General features: G+C 38.1%; 1 protein-coding gene across 6 annotated transcripts in view; it reads left to right on the forward strand.

Annotated features, from left to right (window-relative positions):
- Window positions 1–21,392, forward strand: part of pam (peptidylglycine alpha-amidating monooxygenase) — a 116,394-nt gene extending 95,002 nt beyond the window's left edge. For all 6 annotated transcript variants that reach the window (XM_022665561.2, XM_022665563.2, XM_049469132.1 and 3 more), the window contains 10 exons: window positions 1,557–1,673; window positions 2,077–2,149; window positions 2,407–2,617; window positions 3,918–4,121; window positions 5,114–5,232; window positions 10,477–10,576; window positions 12,522–12,575; window positions 14,126–14,416; window positions 17,658–17,717; window positions 20,495–21,392. In XM_022665561.2, the coding sequence (XP_022521282.2) occupies window positions 1,557–1,673; window positions 2,077–2,149; window positions 2,407–2,617; window positions 3,918–4,121; window positions 5,114–5,232; window positions 10,477–10,576; window positions 12,522–12,575; window positions 14,126–14,416; window positions 17,658–17,717; window positions 20,495–20,676 (1,411 nt within the window). In that variant the 3' untranslated portion in view covers window positions 20,677–21,392. The remainder of the gene's footprint in view (window positions 1–1,556; window positions 1,674–2,076; window positions 2,150–2,406; window positions 2,618–3,917; window positions 4,122–5,113; window positions 5,233–10,476; window positions 10,577–12,521; window positions 12,576–14,125; window positions 14,417–17,657; window positions 17,718–20,494) is intronic.

Raw genomic sequence — 21,392 nt, forward strand, 5'->3', positions numbered from 1 at the left:
AGTGTGTTGACCACAGCTGCTGGTGTAGTAAATTCAGAAAGAACATGAATTAGCCCGGCCTGCTCTCTGCTCCACTCATCTGCCACGGCCCATTTCCACAGAGCTGCTGCAGCATTGTGATTTTTATCCCCTGGATAAAGGCCAGTCCCGACGGCAGACGTGCAGAGGTGAAGCCGCCCCAGCCTCCGTGCTCCAGGGTCGGCCGTGCTGCGCTTCTGCTGAAGCCAGCGAGAGGAAAAGATTGTAAAAGAGTGAGAGGAGTGGGGAGAGCAGGATTAATGAGTTGGGTCTCGAGGTGAAGAGAGGCAACCCTCTTAAATCCATTCATCCTCTGCCCCCAACCACTCTCGATCGTGTTGCAGAGTTGGGCAGAAATTCATCATTGGGAAAGAGCCGGGATGGAGCATTCCCTGCAGAATTACAGAATGGAGCTTTAGTTTAGTTCTCTATGCAAAGTGATTAGATAAAGGAGTGATTTAGTGGCCGGTCCTCGCCGCGCTGGTTACCGGGCTGGGATATTTGTTATGCATAACTGGTTACATTGAGAGGTCCTCAGGGAGGCTGCAGTTAAAGAGTGTGATGGATCAAGTGCTTACTGTATATGCATGAGGAAATAAATGGGGTGGTTATTACTGTATTCCTGTAGGCTCTCTTGACTGTCACAGATTTTCTTGATATTCTCCATTATTCTGTTTTTTTATACTCATCCTCCTCATCCAGTCTTCCTCTCTCTCTCTCTCTCTCTCTCTTTCTTTCTCTATCTCTCCACCTGTTTCTTGAGCTGCACTGCTGCACATTATCTTTATTCTTTATCACTTATTGTTCTGTGTGCAGTGAAACTGTATAAATCGATAGGACTTCATATCAAAATCACAAATATGTCAATTAGCTTTTAGTGAGCGATTATTTCAGTGAACAAACAACATTTCTCTTTGGTATAAGCTTGGTATAAGCATTTGGCTGAGACATGTGTAATAGTTGACCACACACATATACACACACTCATTTAAATTAGAAATATGTATTAAAAAAATAAGAAAAGAATAAATTATACAGCTCTGAAAAAAAAGACCACTTAAAAATGATTAGTTTCTTTAATTTTACTAAACTGAAAACCTCTGGAATATAATCAAGAGGGAGATGGATGATCACAAGCCATCAAACCAATCTGAACTGCTTAAATAACCTTGGTTTTTAATCACAGTTTTCATGCATCTTGGCATGTTCTCCTCCACCAGTCTTACACACTGCTTTTGGATAACTTTATGCCACTCCTGGTGCAAAAATTCAAGCAGTTCAGCTTGGTTTTGACAGACCATACTTTTACAATAGTTATTCTTTCTTAACAACCACTTTTAAATTTCAAATACAGTATGTTTTGTGTTAATACATGATACATTTTATTGCTAATTGTAATGTCTATTTATTTTGTATTTATGCTAAGTTTATGCATAATGTGGGGTTTAGTTTGGATGTATTTTTTTCCCAAATAAAAAAAAGATTGATTGATTGATTGATTGACTGATTGATTGATAATGGTTTACTTTTTTTTGCAGCTCATTTGACAACAAAGCGGTATACCAGCAGAGGTCCCTCGGCCCCATTCAGCAGTCCACCATCTTGGTTGTGGATCCAAGCAAAGGCAATGTGCTCAAGGCCTCAGGGAAAAATATGTAAGTCTCAGTGTTTGGCTCATCAACTCAGAGAACTAGTTTATTGCACAGATTAAAGGGGTGTAAGAAGACTTTGATGTTTATTTTTTGCAACGATTTTTAATAATTTACTTGAATGTAAAGATTGGAGTCAGACAGTGGTTCATTTTGTATTGTGTTGAGACCCCACCCACTAGATATGGGATATTTTATAAACATGATATTGGCTTGTATTCATACGATCAGATGATAAAATGTATTTAAATGATCATAGTGTTGTGCCTTCCTTAAAGTAACAATATATTGTGATTATATACCTCTAAGCTCTTGCCAATGCACAGCTCTGATGTCTTTTTAGTCAGTACTTTTGTAAGTAATTTTGCATTTGGGAACATTTCTGAGTGTCTTTTTCTGATTTGGACAGGTTTTATCTGCCGCATGGCATTACCACAGATAAGGATAATAATTACTGGGTGACGGATGTTGCTCTTCATCAGGTAAGGCAGATTGCTTTAATGTCAGCTGTGAAGGTTTTTATATTTTCCAGTAATTCATTTTTTCTCTCAGCCTGATCTCTGAAGCGTTAAGCAGTGGTTTTCGCTGTGCTAAATATGCTCAGCTGGAAATTAATTGAGCTCGTATGAAAAAAGTGATTCATTTTGGCTCAGTTTCTTTCTGTATATACAGCAGCATAGCTTTACAAAGTGACTGTAGTCATTAAGCCATCTGTTGTTGTACTTTTCCACTCATGTAGGTGTTTAAACTGAGCAAGGACGGAACGGAGAAGCCTCTGCTGGTTCTGGGAGAAGCTTTTAAACCCGGCAGCGACAAGAGCCATTTCTGCAAGCCGACCGATGTAGCTGTAGACCCAGAAACTGGAAACATCTTCGTGTCTGACGGCTACTGCAACACAAGAATCCTCAAATTCTCACCGGAGGGCAAATATCTCTCTGACTGGGGAGCAGGTACACACCCCTGGACACTGTAGATGATATCCTAAATGACTCAGCAAAGGGCTGAAATAAAAAGAGAACAGCAGACAATGCAGCACAGTGTGTACGTGTAAGATGACATAGAACAGTGCAACTCTAGAACCTTCCTATGCAAGTCACTGTCCTAGTTACAGGTTTAGGGTTATGAAGTCCATTAATTAGTTCAGAAAATTAACCTTATATGTTTGACTATATGAAAATAATGTGAATACTGAAATGTTTTAATATAACATTAGTGATTTATACACTCTTCATCATCAAAAAAAATAGCTGCACCCTTAAGGACATTCAGCTAGAAATACTAGGCTACTCTAATATACAGGAAATGGCACTGAATAATAAAAGTGCCTGTGTTAAATCTGTCTCAGAAGTGTCTTTTTGTAATTACCTTATGGGATGAAAAAATATTAAGATAAATATTGTGTATCACCATTTAGCTTTACTTTATCACAAAAAATAGCTTCACCTTAAAGTAAGTGTCAGATTACAATGCTATGGTTACCAGTGACAATAAATGATTAAACAATTAGCCTAATATGGGCAATATTTGACATGCATTAGTACACTGGTCTCTAACCAGTCTCAGCATGGATTGTAGAGGTTCCTAATGGTATCCTGGGATAATCCATCCCTTGCAGCCTGAATATACTTATACAGTTTGTGCAGATTTTGCGATAGAGGTAAAGTACTGCTAGCACATCCATTAGGAACACACCACTTATGGTCAATCGGGAATAGATAGGTCTGGCGATACTGCTTTCCTTAAAATGGCTGCAGCATGTGAACAAACATTGTCTGATTGGAACAGCTGAGAAATTTAACCCCACACCATGAAACCAGGCTTTCTGGACATGTGACGCATGACAACAAACCATAGATCTTAAGCTATTTACTCAGAAAAACAATAATATTAAATCAAATACAAATAATAGTACTAATAGTTGTTCAGGCAGAAACTTAACTTCACATGTATCGGAGGAGGCGTGTGCTGGTCTTCACCCACCTGGTGTTGGGGCATTACGAGTGATAGGGGGAGTCCTAATGAGTGGGTTGGGTAATTGGCTGTGCTAAATTGGGGAGAAAATGGGAAAAATTAAAAAAAAAAAAAAAAAAAACAATGCTTAATTTTGTGCTTAAATAGGTATGCTGGAATATTCTGGAACCAAGCTTTGTTCTTTAAACCAGCTCACGAGAAATCCTTTTTTCAAAATTGGAAATTGTGCTACTTTGCACTAGGTTTCTGTTTATTTGTATTTGTTTTGTGTGGCCGCAGGCTCATTGGACCGGCGACGTCGAGTTCCCTTCCAGATCCCCCATAGCCTGGCCTTTGTGCCGGACAAGCGGGAGCTGCTGGTGGCTGACCGAGAGAACGGCCGTGTACAGTGTTTCATGGCCGACACCGGCGAGTTCGTGAAGGAGATAAAGAGAGACGAGTTTGGAGGAGAGGTGTACGCTGTTTCATACGCACCTGTACAAGGTGAGCATAAAAGCCATCCAGATCTCTACAGTATATATACAGCTCTGGAAAAAAAATAAGAGACCACCAAAAAATGATGAAACCTCCAAAATATAACCAAGAGAAAGATGGATGATCACAAGCCATCAAACCAAGCTGAACTGCTTGAATTTGTGCACCAGGAGTGGCACAAAGTTATCCAAAAGCAGTGTGTAAGACTGGTGGAGGAGAACATGCCAAGATGCATGAAAACTGTGAATAATAAACAGGGTTATTTCACCAAATATTGATTTCTAAACTCTTAAAACTTTATGAATATGAACTTGTTTTCTTTTCATTGTTTGCGGTCTGAAAGCTCTGAATCTTTTTTATTGCAGCCATTTCTCATTTTCTGCAAATAAATGCTCTAAATGACAATACTTTCATTTTGAATTATTTGGAGAAATGTTGTCTGTAGTTTATAGAATAAAACAAAAAAATTCATTTTACTCAAACATATATCTATAAATAGCAAAATCACAGAAACTGATTCAGAAACTGAGGTGGTCTCTTAAATTTTTCCAGGGCTGTTATTCAGTGTTATGATGAAACTGGCTCTCATCAGAACCGCCCCACTAAAGGATGAGCCACAGTTTCTTCTGTTGTACAGGATAAGTTCATCAGAGTTACAAGCCTATTCCTGATGATGAATGTGTTCCTTTATAGTCAGTATTCATTTACAGTATAGGAATAAAACAAAAACATTGAATGAGAAGGTGTGTCTTAACTTTTGACTGGTGTATATATGTATATATACAGCAAGCACAAAGCTATCTATCTTTAGCTCTGGCTGATCTGTCAGTGCTCACCCCTGCATCAGTTCCTATTCACTGGTCTTCTTGTCTAAAGGAGTCGCTGGTTAAAATGAGAACCCTTTTGACAGCTCCTTTGATGATTAATGCAGAGACTGTATCAATATTTATGGGAAACTGTTTCTGGGGCGACGCGTCTCTCATGCTAATGCTCTGTTTCAGGTGGGCTGATATATGTAGTCAACGGAGAATCTCCATACGGTCAATCTGCTCCACTCCGAGGCTTCGTGCTCAATTATTCAACCAAGGAGATCCTGGACACATTTGCCCCTGACACACAGGTGCGGATACGTGCTGTGCACATACACACACTACAGACGTATCTGATGTATGCCTTTGATTTATCATACTTTCTTTTTTTTACATTACATTACATTACATTACATTTGGCAGACGCTTTTGTCCAAAGCGACTTACAATAGTCAAGTACAATGTAAAATAAGTTTAAAGGTAAAACATCTTTGGATAGGGATAAAAGGAGGTCAAAGGGGAATAATAGGATAGATAAGTGAAGGAGGGGAAGAAGGAGATGAGGTTAGAAGTAGTTAGTGTGTTAGAGGTGTTAAGAGAGTAAGTGCTCTTTGAAGAGCTCTGTCTTCAGGAGTTTCTTAAAGATAGCGAGAGATTCTCCTGATCTGGTAGTAGAAGGTAGTTTGTTCCACCATTGGGGAACTCTGTATGAGAACAGTCTGGATTGCTTTGTGTGAATGTTTGGCAAAGCGAGGCGACGTTCATTGGAGGAGCGCAGCGGCCGGGAGGTAGCGTAAGCTTTCAGGAGCGAGTGCAGGTAGGAAGGAGCCTGTTCTGTCATCACCTTGTAGGCGATTGTAAGAGCTTTGAATTTGATGCGAGCATCAACTGGTAGCCAATGGAGCTCAATGAGCAGCGGGGTGACATGTGCCCGTTTTGGTTGGTTGAAGACCAGACGTGCTGCTGCGTTCTGGATCATCTGGAGTGGTTTTACTACACAGGCCGGGAGGCCAGTTAGCAGGGCATTGCAGTAGTCGAGGCGTGAGATGACGACCGCTTGCACCAGGAGTTGGGTGGCCTGTTGCGTCAAGAACGGTCTAATTTTTCAGATGTTATAGAGCGCAAAGCGGCAGGACCGAGCAACTGAGGCCACATGGTGCGTGAAGGAGAGTTGGTCATCAACCAGAACACCCAGGTTCCTAGCAACCTTTGTCGGTGAGAGAGAGAGAGAGTCGATACTTATACAGAAGTTGTGTTGAAAAGATGGTTTTGCTGGTATAACCAGAAGTTCAGTCTTTGAGAGATTTAATTGAAGGTGATGCTCCTTCATCCATGAGGATATGTCAGAGAGACACTGCGATATCCGTGCAGAGATTGAGTTATCTTCAGGTGAGAACGACAAGTATAGCTGGGTGTCATCAGCAAAGCAATGGTAGGAAAATCCGTGTGAGCAGACAACCTGACCAAGAGAGGTGGTGTATATGGAGAAGAGAAGGGGTCCCAGTAGAAGAGAAGGGGTCCCAATTTTGGCACCAAACCAAACCAACAGTTTAAAAAAATTACATCTGATTGAGTTAAGATACACTATATTGCCAAAAGTATCCACTTACCTGCATTGTGTTTGGTGATGTAAGCTTGGATGGAGCTGCTCGGCCAATGGAAACCCATTCAATTAAGCTTTCTGCATTCAACTGTTCTTGAGCTGATCTGAAGCTCCATGAAGTTTGGGGGTCTGTAGTGACTGACTCTGCAGAAAGTTGGAGACCTCTGAGCGCTGTGCTCCTCAGCATCTGAATTGCTGTAGCTCCCAGTTGTTTTCACTGTGTTATAATATAACAGTTGGCTGTGGAATATTTAATAGTGTGGAAATTTCACTGCTGCACTTGTTGCACAGGTGCTGCATCCTTTTAATGGTACCACACTGGAATTTACTGAGCTCCTGAGAGCTGAGACACATTCTTTAATGGGTCTAGCTAATATTTATGGTTTTATTCACCTGTGGTCATGTGGTCAGTGTTGTGTATGGGTGAGCTAATACTTTTGGCACTATAGTTTATGCACTTTAATAAGAAGAAATGTAGAAATATAACCTTTTAGAGAACAAAAACCTTTGATGACTGTAGAATTGCAATTGAGTCTATAGGATATCATTGCTGTCCAATGAAAAACAAGTAACAGGTATTTCCAAAACTTTACAGGAGAGAGATGAAACATATAATTTCGTATAATAACGTATAATTTCTACTGGTCCATTTTTTAAAGAAAATTTAACTTAGTACAAGGAATAGTTAGTGTCTTCAAATTATGTAGTAAACTAAAAATATTAACAAATATTGAGATACTTGTTTTTCATTGGATAACGACAACGGTGTGTTTTATAATCTGTCCCTTCTTTAAACTTCTCCATAACTTCACCTCTGACCTCTCTGTTGAGTTCCTCGGTCTTGATGATGCTGTTTGTTCACTAGTATTCTCTAGCAAATCACTGAGGCCTTCACAGAACAGCTGTATTCATACTAAGACTAAATTACACACAACTGGAATTCGCTCTGTTAACTAATTAAGTTAGGACTTTGATTGATTGCACTGGATTTTATTTAGGGGTTTCAGAGTGAATACTTTTGCACGTCACACTTTTTTTAGATTTTGATATGATTAAAATTGTGAAAACCATCTATCATTTTAATTCCACGTCATTAATATGTTCTACTTTGTGTTGGTTTATCAACTAAAATCTCTATAAATACATTTAAGTTTGTGGTTGTAAGGTGATAAAATGTGAAAGCCACTGTATACACGCTCTTCTTTTTTTATATTTATATAATTAAACCACCTTACATCAACTACTCATATAACACAAGCCCTAAAATCACAATCCACCTCACACAGAAGAGCCTCATTTCTCATATTAACCTGAGCATGAAATGGGCATTTCTCCTTCTGCTTTATGTTTTTTTTTATGAAAGCATGAAACATCCTGGCCTGCTGTTGTTTACTGACTCGGGTGGATATGATATGTACAGTGAAGGTATAATCTAGTCGTGTTCTTCTGCCTTGGTATGATAAGCTCTCTTAACAAACACAGTAAAACCCAGCTTAGCTGGACTGGAACAGCATTACAAGTGATTACATGGTTGTAGCATAGCCTGCCATGGCCTGTGTGACTGTTATTTTAACACAGCGGTGAAACACACCGCTGGATCTGGGGCTGCGCAATCTTTATTCCAAAATACTGATTGGCCAATGTGACTTAACATACTGCAAAATGTAGCGCAAAATCACAATATGGTGCAATATAATATGTGTAACACTGGGTAACTGCTATGGTTTAGGGTTAGTATTCACCCATGTTTTTTTTTAAAAAAGCTCTTTTAGTTTTTTTCATTACCTTTTGGTAATGCTATTTTTTTTGCTGTTATACTCCAAACTGCTGGAACAGCTTTTTTTCTAAAGGTGGGAGGAGCATTGAAAACATTAAAAAGTCTGTCTTTTGTGTAGCATTACGTAAACATTATCTTAATATACATGCATACTGCAAATATACACATATATATATATATATATATAGAGCAACACCAGTCAAACTTCAGATTGTATGTTCTGATAGTGTGTTTTCCCCCAATAGAATTGTTAAGGTGCAAGCGCTTTGGCACGCTACAAAGGTGACAGTAATCCAACCATTAACATGGGGTACCATAGCAACCACCTCAGCGATAATAGCATCCATGAAGCAGTAACATGGCAACTGCGTAAAATACCATAGCGGTTACCTTCTCACACTGTAGCATCCATCTAGCAAACACTTGGAAACACCACAGCAACCATTTGCAACCCAGCAACATAAACCATAGTATAATCATAGTATAACCATCTACCAACCACTTAACAACTCCATATCAACCATCTTTTAACCCCATAGCAATATTACTCACCTAGAAAATCATACCAACAACACACAAGAAAAATAAACAACCAGCTAGATAGCCATATCAACCACTTAGACACCCTTAAAACAACCTGCTAAAAACACCTTTAAAACAACCTGGAATTCCAATTTTCTGGAAGTGGAATTCACTTTATCTTAGTAAGATTTTTTTTCAATATTCCTATTTTTTCAGTTCTACATTGTGTTAATACTTAATAATCACAATGCTAATATTATTATTTATCATCATACTGGCAGACTATACCACAATCTTTCTGTAGAACACATCTATATAAAGTTCTACAGTTTAAAATGTAATCCAGTATTTCATCACAGAAATGTAATGGTTGCCTCACGCTTGGTTACATTATTTTATATGCTGGAAAACGTCTCACTGTACACATGTAAGTCTGACTGCTCCCCCACAGCTCTGCTGCTGCAACAGGCTGAAAGTTAGATTTGTTAGAGTTAGATTTGAAAGGTCTGTGTTTGGTAATGCGTCATGACTGGCCTGTATTGATGATGCAGAATCACTCAGAGGGCAGTGTATTACACTGAACAAGGCTATACTTAGAGTTTGATAGCAATCCCGTATACATGTAAATAGATGCGTGTGCATATTCTCAGAAATGACTGTGTACAACTTTTCCCATAAACATGTATTGATTAGTCTGAAAGCTTTTGTTCTTGATTGATTATCGTGCCTGAGGCAGACTCATTCTGTGCCGTCCCCTTCTGACACCACTTAGAGGAATTGAATCACGCTGCTGGCTGCCTCTGGACACTTCTGTCTCTATCAGGCTGAGTTTTTTAACTCCTCCTTCAGTCACAGCAGAGTGATAGCATCGTGTCTAATTGAGTGTCCATTGCCATCCTCTTTGATTAGATGTGTATACCTGTTGAAGTTGCTGTGAGTAAATATACTACAGTATTGGGCAGATGGAGGCAAATTATTTCTCATTTGCCTTCGAGAGAGTGCAGTAGAGAATGAAGTATTTGTGCGGTGCTTTGATTAAAGTAAGGTTCTGTAAGTTCTGGGGACCCCTGTGGTGAGAATGTGTAATTGCACTGAGCATGTGGAATAGTTGCCAGCTCCCTTCAGTTGTAATTCCATGTTTCTTTGGTTTGACAATGTCTTAAGTTCTGGCATCTCCATGTTCACAGTAGCTCTAGTTTCAGTGCCATTAGCAGCACCACAGTAGCTCAGGTAACCAGGACTAACTCTCAAAGCCAGGAAAACTCTCAGGGAAATATACCAGACCATATTTGTCTTTGCAGAAATGGTAGCAGAAGCACAATAATGCTATTTTATTATTAGTTTTTCCCTTCCACACTCGAATATACTACTACTTTCAATTAGAATTTTATTTTAATGGAAATACACCAGGAGCAAATGAATGAATTGAAATCTGAACTCTAATTAAAGAATACTTGAGACATGCTGAGATAACTGGGTTGAGATAATTGTTCTCTCAATTATTTGAAGAGTGAACGGCAAAAACATGGATTTAATCCACATTTTTGTGGATCCATGTTTTATTCTGCAGAGTGAACAAAACATGATTTGTGTAATATACATTTTTAATCTAATTTTCGGAATCTCTTTTTTGTTCTGTTTTATTCTGTTTAGAAGTTCAAAATGCCTCACGACATTGTCGTCACAAAGGATGGGAGTGTCTACGTCGGAGATGCCACCTCAGACTCGGTTATAAAATTTGTACCATCTGAAAGTAAGTAAAGATATTTTTTAGATAATATAATAATATAAGCTTATAGATTTGTATTTTTTTCCCACTTTCTCAAAATCTCATAGTTAATTGACCAATAGAAATGCTCAAAAATGACTCGGAATAAAATATTTTTACGTTGACCGTCCACTGACCGTTAAGAATGATTTTTAATTCTCCTGTAAATTTTCCATTTTTTAGATATTAGGTTTTTGTGTGAAAGCATCTATGTACTACTCACTCATCTTATGCAAGAGGTTCTTTTTATCTTAAATTTGGGTAAGATTTGGCTCTAGCCCTTCATTATCAGTCACAGGATGCTATTTTCTAGATCATGTTGGTAGACTAATGTGTTTTAAAACTTAGGCAGCATTGCCTTATTTGATTCATTCCTATCAACACAAGACTCATTAATACACCACCACCATGTCCTGACCACTGAAAAAAGCAGGAGGGTAAAATTGGGATAATAAATTATGAAGACGTGTGTCTATAAGGCTCTTACTATAAAAGATGTTAAAGACACAAGAAGGTGAATTGGATATGTTATCGGTGTATGAATTGCCTACTAATCAACGCAGATTCATTAAGAACGTAATTTGCAATCAGTGATTTTTAATGAAGCTTATTTAAGTACATTTAAGTGTTTAAAAGTGCTTGATTAGTCTCCAGCTCTCTCTGAAAATAACAAAGGCAGAAGTGTTTGTGATATCTGAACTGATGAGGACCAGGTCGCGTGTTTTCCCTATTTTTATTTGACCTCAATAAAACCACTACAACTAATCTTCTTTTTAACTAATTTTTTAGGTGGAAAAATATTGTTTTCATTGTGGGGAAAAAAAAATTATATTAGACATTTCTGTTATTGGTGAACACACTGTCATATTGATCATGCATGGACCTTCAGACATGTGTGAAACGTTCTGTGAACCATGGTACCAACATTTGGTCCGACCAAAAGAAGTGGTCTTGGTCTGGATCAGATGAACTTGGTCTGACTTTTCTACAGTTTGAAATCACTTTTCTAAATTGTTCAGCCATTGAGGCAGGCTGTCGACATGTCATAAACAATAGAAGAAGAAAAAGAACTGATGTTCGAATCTGAAATCTAGTAATGTAATAAAATAGCAAACTAATAGAATAAAATGTGTACAGTGTTACAAAAATGTGTCTCTGAACTTTCAGGTTAAATGTCTATAGAGCTGGATGACTTAAAAAATATTATTACAATATTTAGCAATATTTTCAGGATATACAATATTTCCTGCAATATTTTGACAGACACAATTCTTCCGCATTGATAGGTTCTTAAAACTAATATCCAAATACATTTTCATGCATAGCAAATAGATTTTTTTCCAAATATTATCCAATATTTGGATAATATCCATTATCCAAATAAACAGAATTTTTACTCTCTTTATAACGAAATGTAAATAAAGTGTTCTTTAATCACTTGTAGGATATTGTCCATACGTCACGTCTATGTACAAATAGGCTATGTTAGGCAGACCATGTGCCTCATCGCAGTATTGCAGTATTGCTGTCCTTCAGGTCAGTGAACTCAGAGTTAAGGCAGTCAGCTGAGAGCGGAGGCATTTCTCACAGCATCAATCATCCTTCCCTTTCTTTTTTTTCCCTTCATTTTATTTAATAATTTATTTTTCATAAAGAAACTGTGTGCTGTGGACATGACGGTACATTCATAAGCTATTGAATGCAGCCTTGAGATGACTCATGGCACATCGTTGTGTGTGTTTGAAGGCTATTCAAAGAGAAAAACACTGCAGCTTCCAGAGTTTTCAGACCTTCGCAGGTTCAGCTCTTATATAAGAGCCTCATTGGAGAGAGCTTAGCTTTAATTAACAGAATGTATACACATATGTACGTAATTCTGGTTTGCAGAGAAATAAATGTCTTTTTCTCTGTTTTTTTTTTTTTTTTTCAGAAGCAGAACATCGTTCAGTTAAGAAAGGAGGAATTGAGGTGCAGGAAATTGAAGGTACACAGTTTGGACTTGTTTTCACTTTAGTCCAACACGACTGACTGGCTTTGGTGCTCTCTTTTGCGAGTCATGGCTGGAGGAACAAACAAAAGCTGGCGTGTCAGTTGACATTTCAGAGTGTCAGACTCTGTACACTGTTTGTAGAGGCTTGTACTGAAAATGACAAAGAGAGCTGCTTCCTACTAAGTAGAGCCGGGCGATATGGTACAAATATAATAGCTCTGGAAAAAAATAAGAGACCATTTAAACATGAGTTTCTTGGATTTTACCAAGTTGTAAACCTCTGGAATATAATCAAGAGGAAGATGGATGATCACAAGCCATCAAACCAAGCTGAACTGCTTAAATTTTGGCACCAGGAGTAAAGGCATAAAGTTATCCAAAAGCAGTGTGTAAGACTGGTGGAGGAGAACATGCCAAGATGCATGAAAACTGATAAAACAGGGCTATTCCACCAAATATTGATTTCTGAACTTTTAAAACTTTATAAATATGAACTTGTTTTCTTTGCATTATTTGAGGTCTGAAAGCTCTGCATCTGTTTTGTTATTTCAGCCATTTCTCATTTTCTTTCTTAATGACAATATATATATTTTTTTAATTTGGGAGAAATGTTGTCTGTAGTTTATAGAATAAAACAACAATGTTCATTTTACTCAAACATATACCTATAAATAGCAAAATCAGATAAACTGATTCAGAAACTAAAGTGGTCTCTTAATTTTTTTTCAGAGCTGTATATCAAATATTTTTTTACGATTAAATATGCATGAATACTGATACTGGTATCGGGTATTTGTTCGATACCATGCTCATTTACTCATACTCGTAATTGCCCCCCCCCCCCCGTCACATGTATGGTCCCCAACACTAGAAAGGTTAAGGCTATCACATGCCTCTTCCAGTACATGAGAAGCCCCAGTTACTTCAGTATTTTTCTTATGATACTATAAAAGTATTGTCACATGACGCAGCTATACTGCTGAGTAATGACAGAATACCGCAGCTCCCACAGCCACACTCCTTCTCTCTTTCTGAAGAAACACATGAACTCATGCACTAACGTTTACCTTGTCACAGAGCAGGTATTTGCTTAATTATAATGTGAGCCTAAGCTAACACTTACATAGCCTCCCCTTGTTTAAGCAGCACTTTTCTGTACTAGAATAATGAGCCCTATTACTCTGTAATTGGCTATGATAGACTGACATTCACTAGAAGGGCTGCTCTCGCAAGTTTCTTTGGTCCACTGCTGGTATTACCTAATTAATTGCAGTTCTCATTAATCTGATAATTCCCTGATCATATTTCATAAAGAAAGGACAATACTCGTGTTTTAAGGTTTAATTAATGACTATAGCTTCAGACACAGTGGAAACTTTCTCACACACAATGGAGAGCGGGCAGAACAGCTCTCCACTGTGGGGAATTACACAAAACCATTACAAAAAGACCTCGGTTAGAAGTTTTTAAACAATTCTTCTCTTCTGGAACTCCTGGAATGTGAAAGAAGCTAAAGTATGATGTGTTTAATGGCTCCTTCTCAGAAACAGAGACGTTCGTCCAGGCCAATTTGAAGCCCATCCACAAGCCGCTGGCTCAGTCACCCCAAGCCACGGTGCCAGAGCTCCCAGAGGTTGCTGAGAAGCAGCCAACCCCAGCACAGCAGGCCAAAGCTCTGGAAGACAAAGAAAAAGAGAAGGAGACGATTGCGAACAAGGCCAAATCTCAGGGTCTTTCTCCAGCAGTCATCACCACTCTGCTCCTGCTCCTGCCCTTGGTGCTGGTCATCGCGATCGGCGTCTTCGTCCGCTGGAAGAAGAGCAGGATGTATGGAGGTAAATGTCTGTCTACAATGTTTATTCAACAAACTTGCTTAGAAATTATAAAACTACTGTTTTTTTTTTCAGCTGAACATCAAAAAATGCTTTTAGCCAAGAATATTCAGGGCATCCTTAACGTTATCAACATCATTATCATAATCATCATAGGGCCATCCCATCGATTGAGTGTCATTTCTGTCCCCAGGAAAATGTATAAATTTGCTCACAAAATTACTTTAAATTACATTTTATTATTGAGCATAGTGTCTTTTACATATATGTAATAAGAAAAATACTTATAACACTGTAAAAATAGCATTTGTTACCTGTCCCCACTCTCTAACTATAAACTTTACCATGAAATATAATTATTAAAATCCTTTAGAGATGTATTTTTTTTGCATGTTGTGTGACTCCAAATTTAATCTATGCTTTAAAAATATATTGTTTGTGATAAATCCATAATATTTAAGTTAAAATACACATTTTTTAACTCATCCCTGTTACCATAAAACATTACTCCATCTAAAACATCTGGAACATTCTGGAACAAGTCACATATACAACAGGAAGTGACACCAGCTGGTTCTTCTAAAGACCATGGGAAGACCAGAATTAAGTTCTCTCATTTGTTTTTCTGTATATTTGATCTTATTGTAACGATGACTGAGGAGGTCAATCTCAGCGCTCATTCCTGTTACCTAAATTAATTAGATATCATATATTATTTGTTTATTTTTAAAATACAAATTTTGGGAAAATTACTAGACTGTGCTCAGTGCCCTCATGCTAATAGCATAGCCACGTTTAGCTATTTTTCATGTTTTTGCTAAATCTATGCTAAAAACATATTCCTGTTACTTTCATTCCTGTAACTCCAAAAAAACATATTCAAATAAATATCAGTTATTTGAATATGCAGTCAATCATTTCTCAAAAAAAGACTTTCTTGAGAGAAAATCTAAGGAATTAGTGGACTTGCTTTTAAACATGCTTTTTAAATGTTACACGAGTTTTGAAACCACCTTCAGCTTAAAAACCTTGTAAAAAATGAAGTAAAGCTGCCTGAGATTGACCAGTACATGTTTTGAATAGTGTAATATATGTGTTATTAAATTTAGAATTGAAAAAAGATAAAGTTTTATTTGGAAGAGATATAACAAGCAAATGGCACCCATTTGGTGGAATGGCCCCTTAATGTTTTGGCGGTAACACTTTCTATGTATGTTATCTCTATAACACTCTATAAACATATTTATAACACATTATAATACATTCATAAGGCATTATAAACATGGCTATACATGTTTATAAAACTCTATAATTCATCATAGCCATGTTTAATATGCATCATAAACTGTGATTATAATGCATTAATAGCTGTCTTTATAATGTTATACGTCAATACCAAGAAACTCAGTCCCTGCTTGTAGACTTCTATCATGACTAAAACAGCTTCCAACTTATAAACACACTCTCAGTAATCCTATAAATATATTTGTAACCACTCATGACTTGTACTTGTCTTGAATATAATATTAGTTATAGTCAATTATAATGTATTATAACAGGTCTTTGTGCGCTCTAAGTAAAGTGACAGACTTTCATTGTGGGACTAGATTTTTAACGATAGATATAAACATGTAAAAATTTTAACATGTATATCATAAGCATAGCTTATAATGTATTATGATCACAATCATAATGCTTAATAAACATGGCTATAGTGGGTTATGTGTTTTTATAAATATTTATAGCCATGTCTATAATGCCTTATGAATGCATTATAATATATTATGAATTTAGTTATAGAGTCTAATAAAGATGACATTCATAGAAAGTGTTACCGTTTTGGCCTACATTACCTACATGAATGCACAGTGATGGCAATCAAGAGTATAAACTGATCTTTTAAAAAGCCAACACAGATGATGGACATCAAACATCTGTAGATTATAGCGTGTGGAAAAGGTGAAAAACTGATATAGTCACAGTGCTGTAGCTTCGACCATCAAGGAGTCGCTCACCCTGTCCTTAACTGTAATCGATACTGGTTTCAGCTGCCAAGAGCTCCGCTGTGACTCATGGACTTCAGTTTAGTCTTATTTGCTGGAAAGACTACAGTCTGTCTTCCCACCGATGCTGGTTTGGGTCACAGCCTCTAAAAAGAAAAAGCAAGCGTCCAAAAAGCTTTTTTCCAAAAAGCCAAGGACCTGACTAACTCAGGGGTGAAGTGGTCAAGTGGTTTAGTTTAAGATTCAGCCTTATAATTATACTTAGCGCATTTTCTACTTGTGTAAAACTGAGTTGTGGGTTGTGGATAACACCACTACCTGCACGGAAGCTACTATATCATGTAGGAGACTGGGGTTCAATTCCCGGTCTGGGTGACTATGCTGCACTACACCAATAAAAGTCCTTGGGCAAGATTCCTAACGGTTGGTCCTCCTCTGTAATAGAAAATGCTTGTAAATTACTTTGGATAAAATAGTCAGCTAATTGCTGTAAATGTAAATGCAAGGTCTACATTTCTTGTATTGCATAGTTTTTTGCTTTACATCATTTTCAGGTGTATGAATACAAACATTTGTGGCCAATTTATGCTTCTGCATCGAATCTACACCGTAGCAAACATATACAATGAAGCACATCTCCACAATAATGTAACTAAACGTTATGGTGACACTGAAGCAGCAACTGTGATTGGTCCACTATTAGTCTTGTATTTCTGCCTCCCCATCTTTGCCTTTGCAATTAAACATCAGTGAACAAGTATAAATATTCACAACACCATTGCCCACCATTGGACTCTGCTTTGACCCAGTTTAGAAGTATAATTAAGCTTTTAAGCATAAAAACAGCTGCAAACAAGGTTCTACTATTCTACTAGTTACCCTAGTTACCCTACTAGTTACCCTACAGGTTATTGAGGCTGAATCAGTCATGCAACCAGACACACACAGCACCAGGAGCGAGTACATACCATATACACATCAGACCGAACTATAGTCTACTTGAAGTGAACCTCAGACCACTAATTTTAGAAGAACCCGAAGAACCAGAGGCCAGTTTTCTTCCCCATGTTTAAAATCAGTTTTCAGACTTCACTTGTACAGTACTCCCAGAGCAAGTCTGGAAATGTCTCCTAAATGTCATCACAACTCATCCACAGACATGACTACTGAAGCTTTTCAATAGTCTAGTGAACTGACACTGGATCTGATGTGGTTGTCTCTTTTTGTGGTCTTTTTTGAAGATCATGAGGTGAAGCTGGAGCCGTCAGGATCCTCAGGAGGAATCTTGGGTAAACTCAGAGGTGAGTGAGAAGAATCATAAATGCACTCATTTCTGTAACAGAAGAGCCACACTGAATGTTAGTGCTCATAAACACAAGTTTCTGTAGTTAGGATTAAACACAGGCAGTCTGGATTAGACCAACAAACAGTAGTAATATTGAAGAGTCAGAATTTTTGTTAATGAGACAGCAGTTGTACTTAATTTCTAACTTGAAGAATCTTTCAAAAAAACTTAGGACAGGATAACTATGGTTGAAGTTGAGAAATGAAGTGAGAAATTAACACAATTTTTTGGAAGTTTTTGGCTATTTTTTTAGTTTTGTGCCAGACCAAAACAAATAGTGTAACTAACCGTTATGTGTCACCTTTGTGCTGCAAGATCTGAAGTCTTTTATATTTGTATATTTCTAGTATATAAAATTGCAGAGACCATATCTTGGTCTGTGGAGGACCATTGCTTGGCGTTTGTTAGCAATTTTTCCCCAAATTTTGTACCGGTTTGCCGCTTTTCCATCAACAAAATTAGGTTCCAGAACCAGAAACATTATTTCACAGCTGGAACTGAGGAATACAAGGATCTCCATCGAGATCCGTGATCACTTCTGTTCCTTCTGCTGTGCAGCACCCACTTATGATGATGTATGATGTGACGTTTTGATGGTTACACTAAAACTGATAGAAACACGGGTTTTATGGTGGAAAAGCTATGTGGGGTGTAAATGAATTAGGTCTCATTTTGCATTTAGTTAGTATGCCAAGGCAACGTGCTAACTTGCTAACTCTATGACTCTATACAACATGAGACTGGAAACATCAGATGACAGCAAGAATAATGTTGCATAATTATTACAAGACACTTTGTGATTCTAATTTATCACCACCAGAAAAAAAAAACACATACCCATAATCTCTCTCCATCACATAATGGTAAACTGCAGCTTATGGTGAAAAAGAGGCTAATGTGAAATTATTTTTATTGAATGGACCAATAGAAATTTACTTGGAATACAATCTTTTTACATTACCTTCAAATGAAAGTACAACAAGGTTTTCCTTTTTCTGTAAAGTTGCCATTTTGGATATACAAGATTTTTGTCCATCAGCGACAATATGCAGTTTCATATTCTTTTATATTTAAATAAGGAAATCGTTAAAATGTTTGATATTAAAAAATAGTGGAACATAGTTAGTGATTGGGTGATGATGTTGCGCTCTATGCCACCTAGAAGCATTTCAGTTTCAGTTGAAGAAGATGGAGGTTAGTCTCCAACATCACTTAACTGATGGCAGCATCACTTTGGAGCGACCCGCTGTGGTCTGACTGCCTCTCAAACAAACACCATCTGTTTGACTACATTCCACTCAGAGGCTGAATGGACCCCTCAGGTCCCACAGGGCTGAACTTCTCCTTTACTGTCTGCTCTCCTCCAAGGTCAACAGCTAAATGCTAGCCTGAAGCCTCAGACCTTCTGTATAAAAATGCTGAGGCCTGTCATTCAGACCCGAACCGACGCTGTGTTATTTTTCAGAGTGTCTGCTCCCATGACTCTGCAGCAGTGCGGGCCCAGTTACTCTGCGCTCCCTTTGGCTATGCGCTAGAGGCTAGGAGCTAATTGGCAAGGGCCCAGCCTACAAAATGTAGTGTGAATTGCACGGCTCTGAAGCGCAGAGCCCCTGAGGGTACTTTTTAGATGCTATTGAGAGATCCAATAAATGTAATTCATAATACTTTGCGAGCTGTCAGTGGTTTAATAGTGGGGTACGTTCTCTAAATGACTTTCATATCAGATGAAACAGGGAAATGAACAGACGGTTCATTGGCTACAGCTTAACTCAAGTGATGATAAAGTGGCCAGAGAGGTACAGTATAATCAGACGTTATAGACGTGTGAATTAATGTGTGTGTGGAGCTGTTAACGACACGGGCCTAAGGCTTTTTATTTAAACTCTTAAAAGTACAGCAGGCCGATAATGTAGAATGTGAGTGGGCGTTTGATTTGGCCTGATAAAAGGCCAAATGACCTCACCCATTTGGTATAGTTTGGGAACTAGCATCCTGTCCCGTGACTTTAGCCTTTCCTCATAGAAGCTAAGAACCAACTAGTATGGATTAGGAACTAGCATCCTGCCCCGTGACTTTTGCCATGCCCCATAGAAGCTAAAGAACAACTAGTATGGTGTAGGAACTAGCATCCTGTCCCGTGACTTTTGCCATGCCCCATAGAAGCTAAAGAATGTTAAACTGAACTGTGGAATATGAATATGGGCCCCCCTGCATTGAATATGGATGTGATTTCTGCCAGAGAAATTCTCAGATCACATGGACAGTTGTAGCCAGATGCTGCCGGACACTATCATTCCCACTCACTGCACTGTCCACTGTGGGTGGTAATGACTTCTATAAGTATTTACTGTACACATATATAACACTGTGGATTAAGGAATGCTAAATGCCCACATAATTTCAGAAATGGAATGGATCCAACTTCAATTCATCACGTATAAAAGTAAAATGTTATATAACAGTTTTGGGGTTTTGGAATCTGCTTTTTTACGGTCCTGTTTTACTGTTTTACATTAGTTTTTTGCTTTTGAAAGTAGATACAGAAGAGATTGAGGTCACTCAATTGAAGCTCTGGGTTGAGAAACAGGTCTAATAGGAAAACTTCAGATTAAGAGAGTTTCTGTGACTGTGAAGAACCTTCAGGATATTTTTTATAGAGCTTTTATTGGGTGATTTTGTGGAGCTGATTTAGGTCACATGTCTAAGCGTTCTGACCTTTTCTCTTCCCCTCAGGCAAAGCTGCAGGGACGTTAAACTTGGGGAATTTCTTCGCCACTCATAAAGGCTACACACGGCAGGGCTTCGACCGACTTAGCACAGAGGGCAGCGACCTGGAGAAGGACGACGAGGACGCCACCGACTCGGAGAACGAGGAGTACTCGGCCCCGCCTCCCCCGGTGTCCTCATCCCAATGAGCCGTCCCGCTCTAAACCCCTCCCCCTCCGTCCCAAACGCTCGCACCGTCAGGATGTACTGCAATCATATAACATGTAACTGTTCGTAATGGCTGCCAATATATTTTATTTATTTGTGCGAAAACCTTTTTCTCAGTAGGGATGTATGACTGCCACTTTAATTTATGATTTTAAGGGACCATGTAGATGAGGAGCCAAACACTGGTAGATTTAAGTGTAAAGCTATCTGGTTATTTTTAATTCTGGGAGGTGGAGGAACGAGGTAGATCTGTTTTTATTTTATCTCTTCTTTTTTTATGTAATTGACAGATTCTTCCAGTAATTTATCATCTGTTTTATCAAGCTCTTCTGTTGTTCTTTTTTTTTTTTATGTTTTTCTGGTAACTGGTCCAGACGTTCGTTTGATCTCCTATCTGTACATTTGTGCCTTTTTGATTCTGTATTTCTCGCCTTCTGCAGCACCTATATTACTACAGATGTGCCACTTATTTCAAAGCGCTGCTACTGTCACCTGTATTTTGTTTTCTGTTGTGCCGCATTCAGAAAAGAAAAAAAAAGAGGATTCTTATGATGTATCTAAATCTGTATTTACTACATTTTCCAAGCAGGATGTGAGATGTGTCTGATATTTGTTGTGACATAACTAAGGTTTTATTGCAAGAATACTATTTTCAGTAACAATGTTATTTGTGTAATAAAGTGTCTGCAAAGCATCA

This window comes from Astyanax mexicanus, chromosome 20, assembly GCF_023375975.1.
Source record: "Astyanax mexicanus isolate ESR-SI-001 chromosome 20, AstMex3_surface, whole genome shotgun sequence".
Taxonomy (NCBI): Eukaryota; Metazoa; Chordata; class Actinopteri; order Characiformes; family Acestrorhamphidae; genus Astyanax; species Astyanax mexicanus.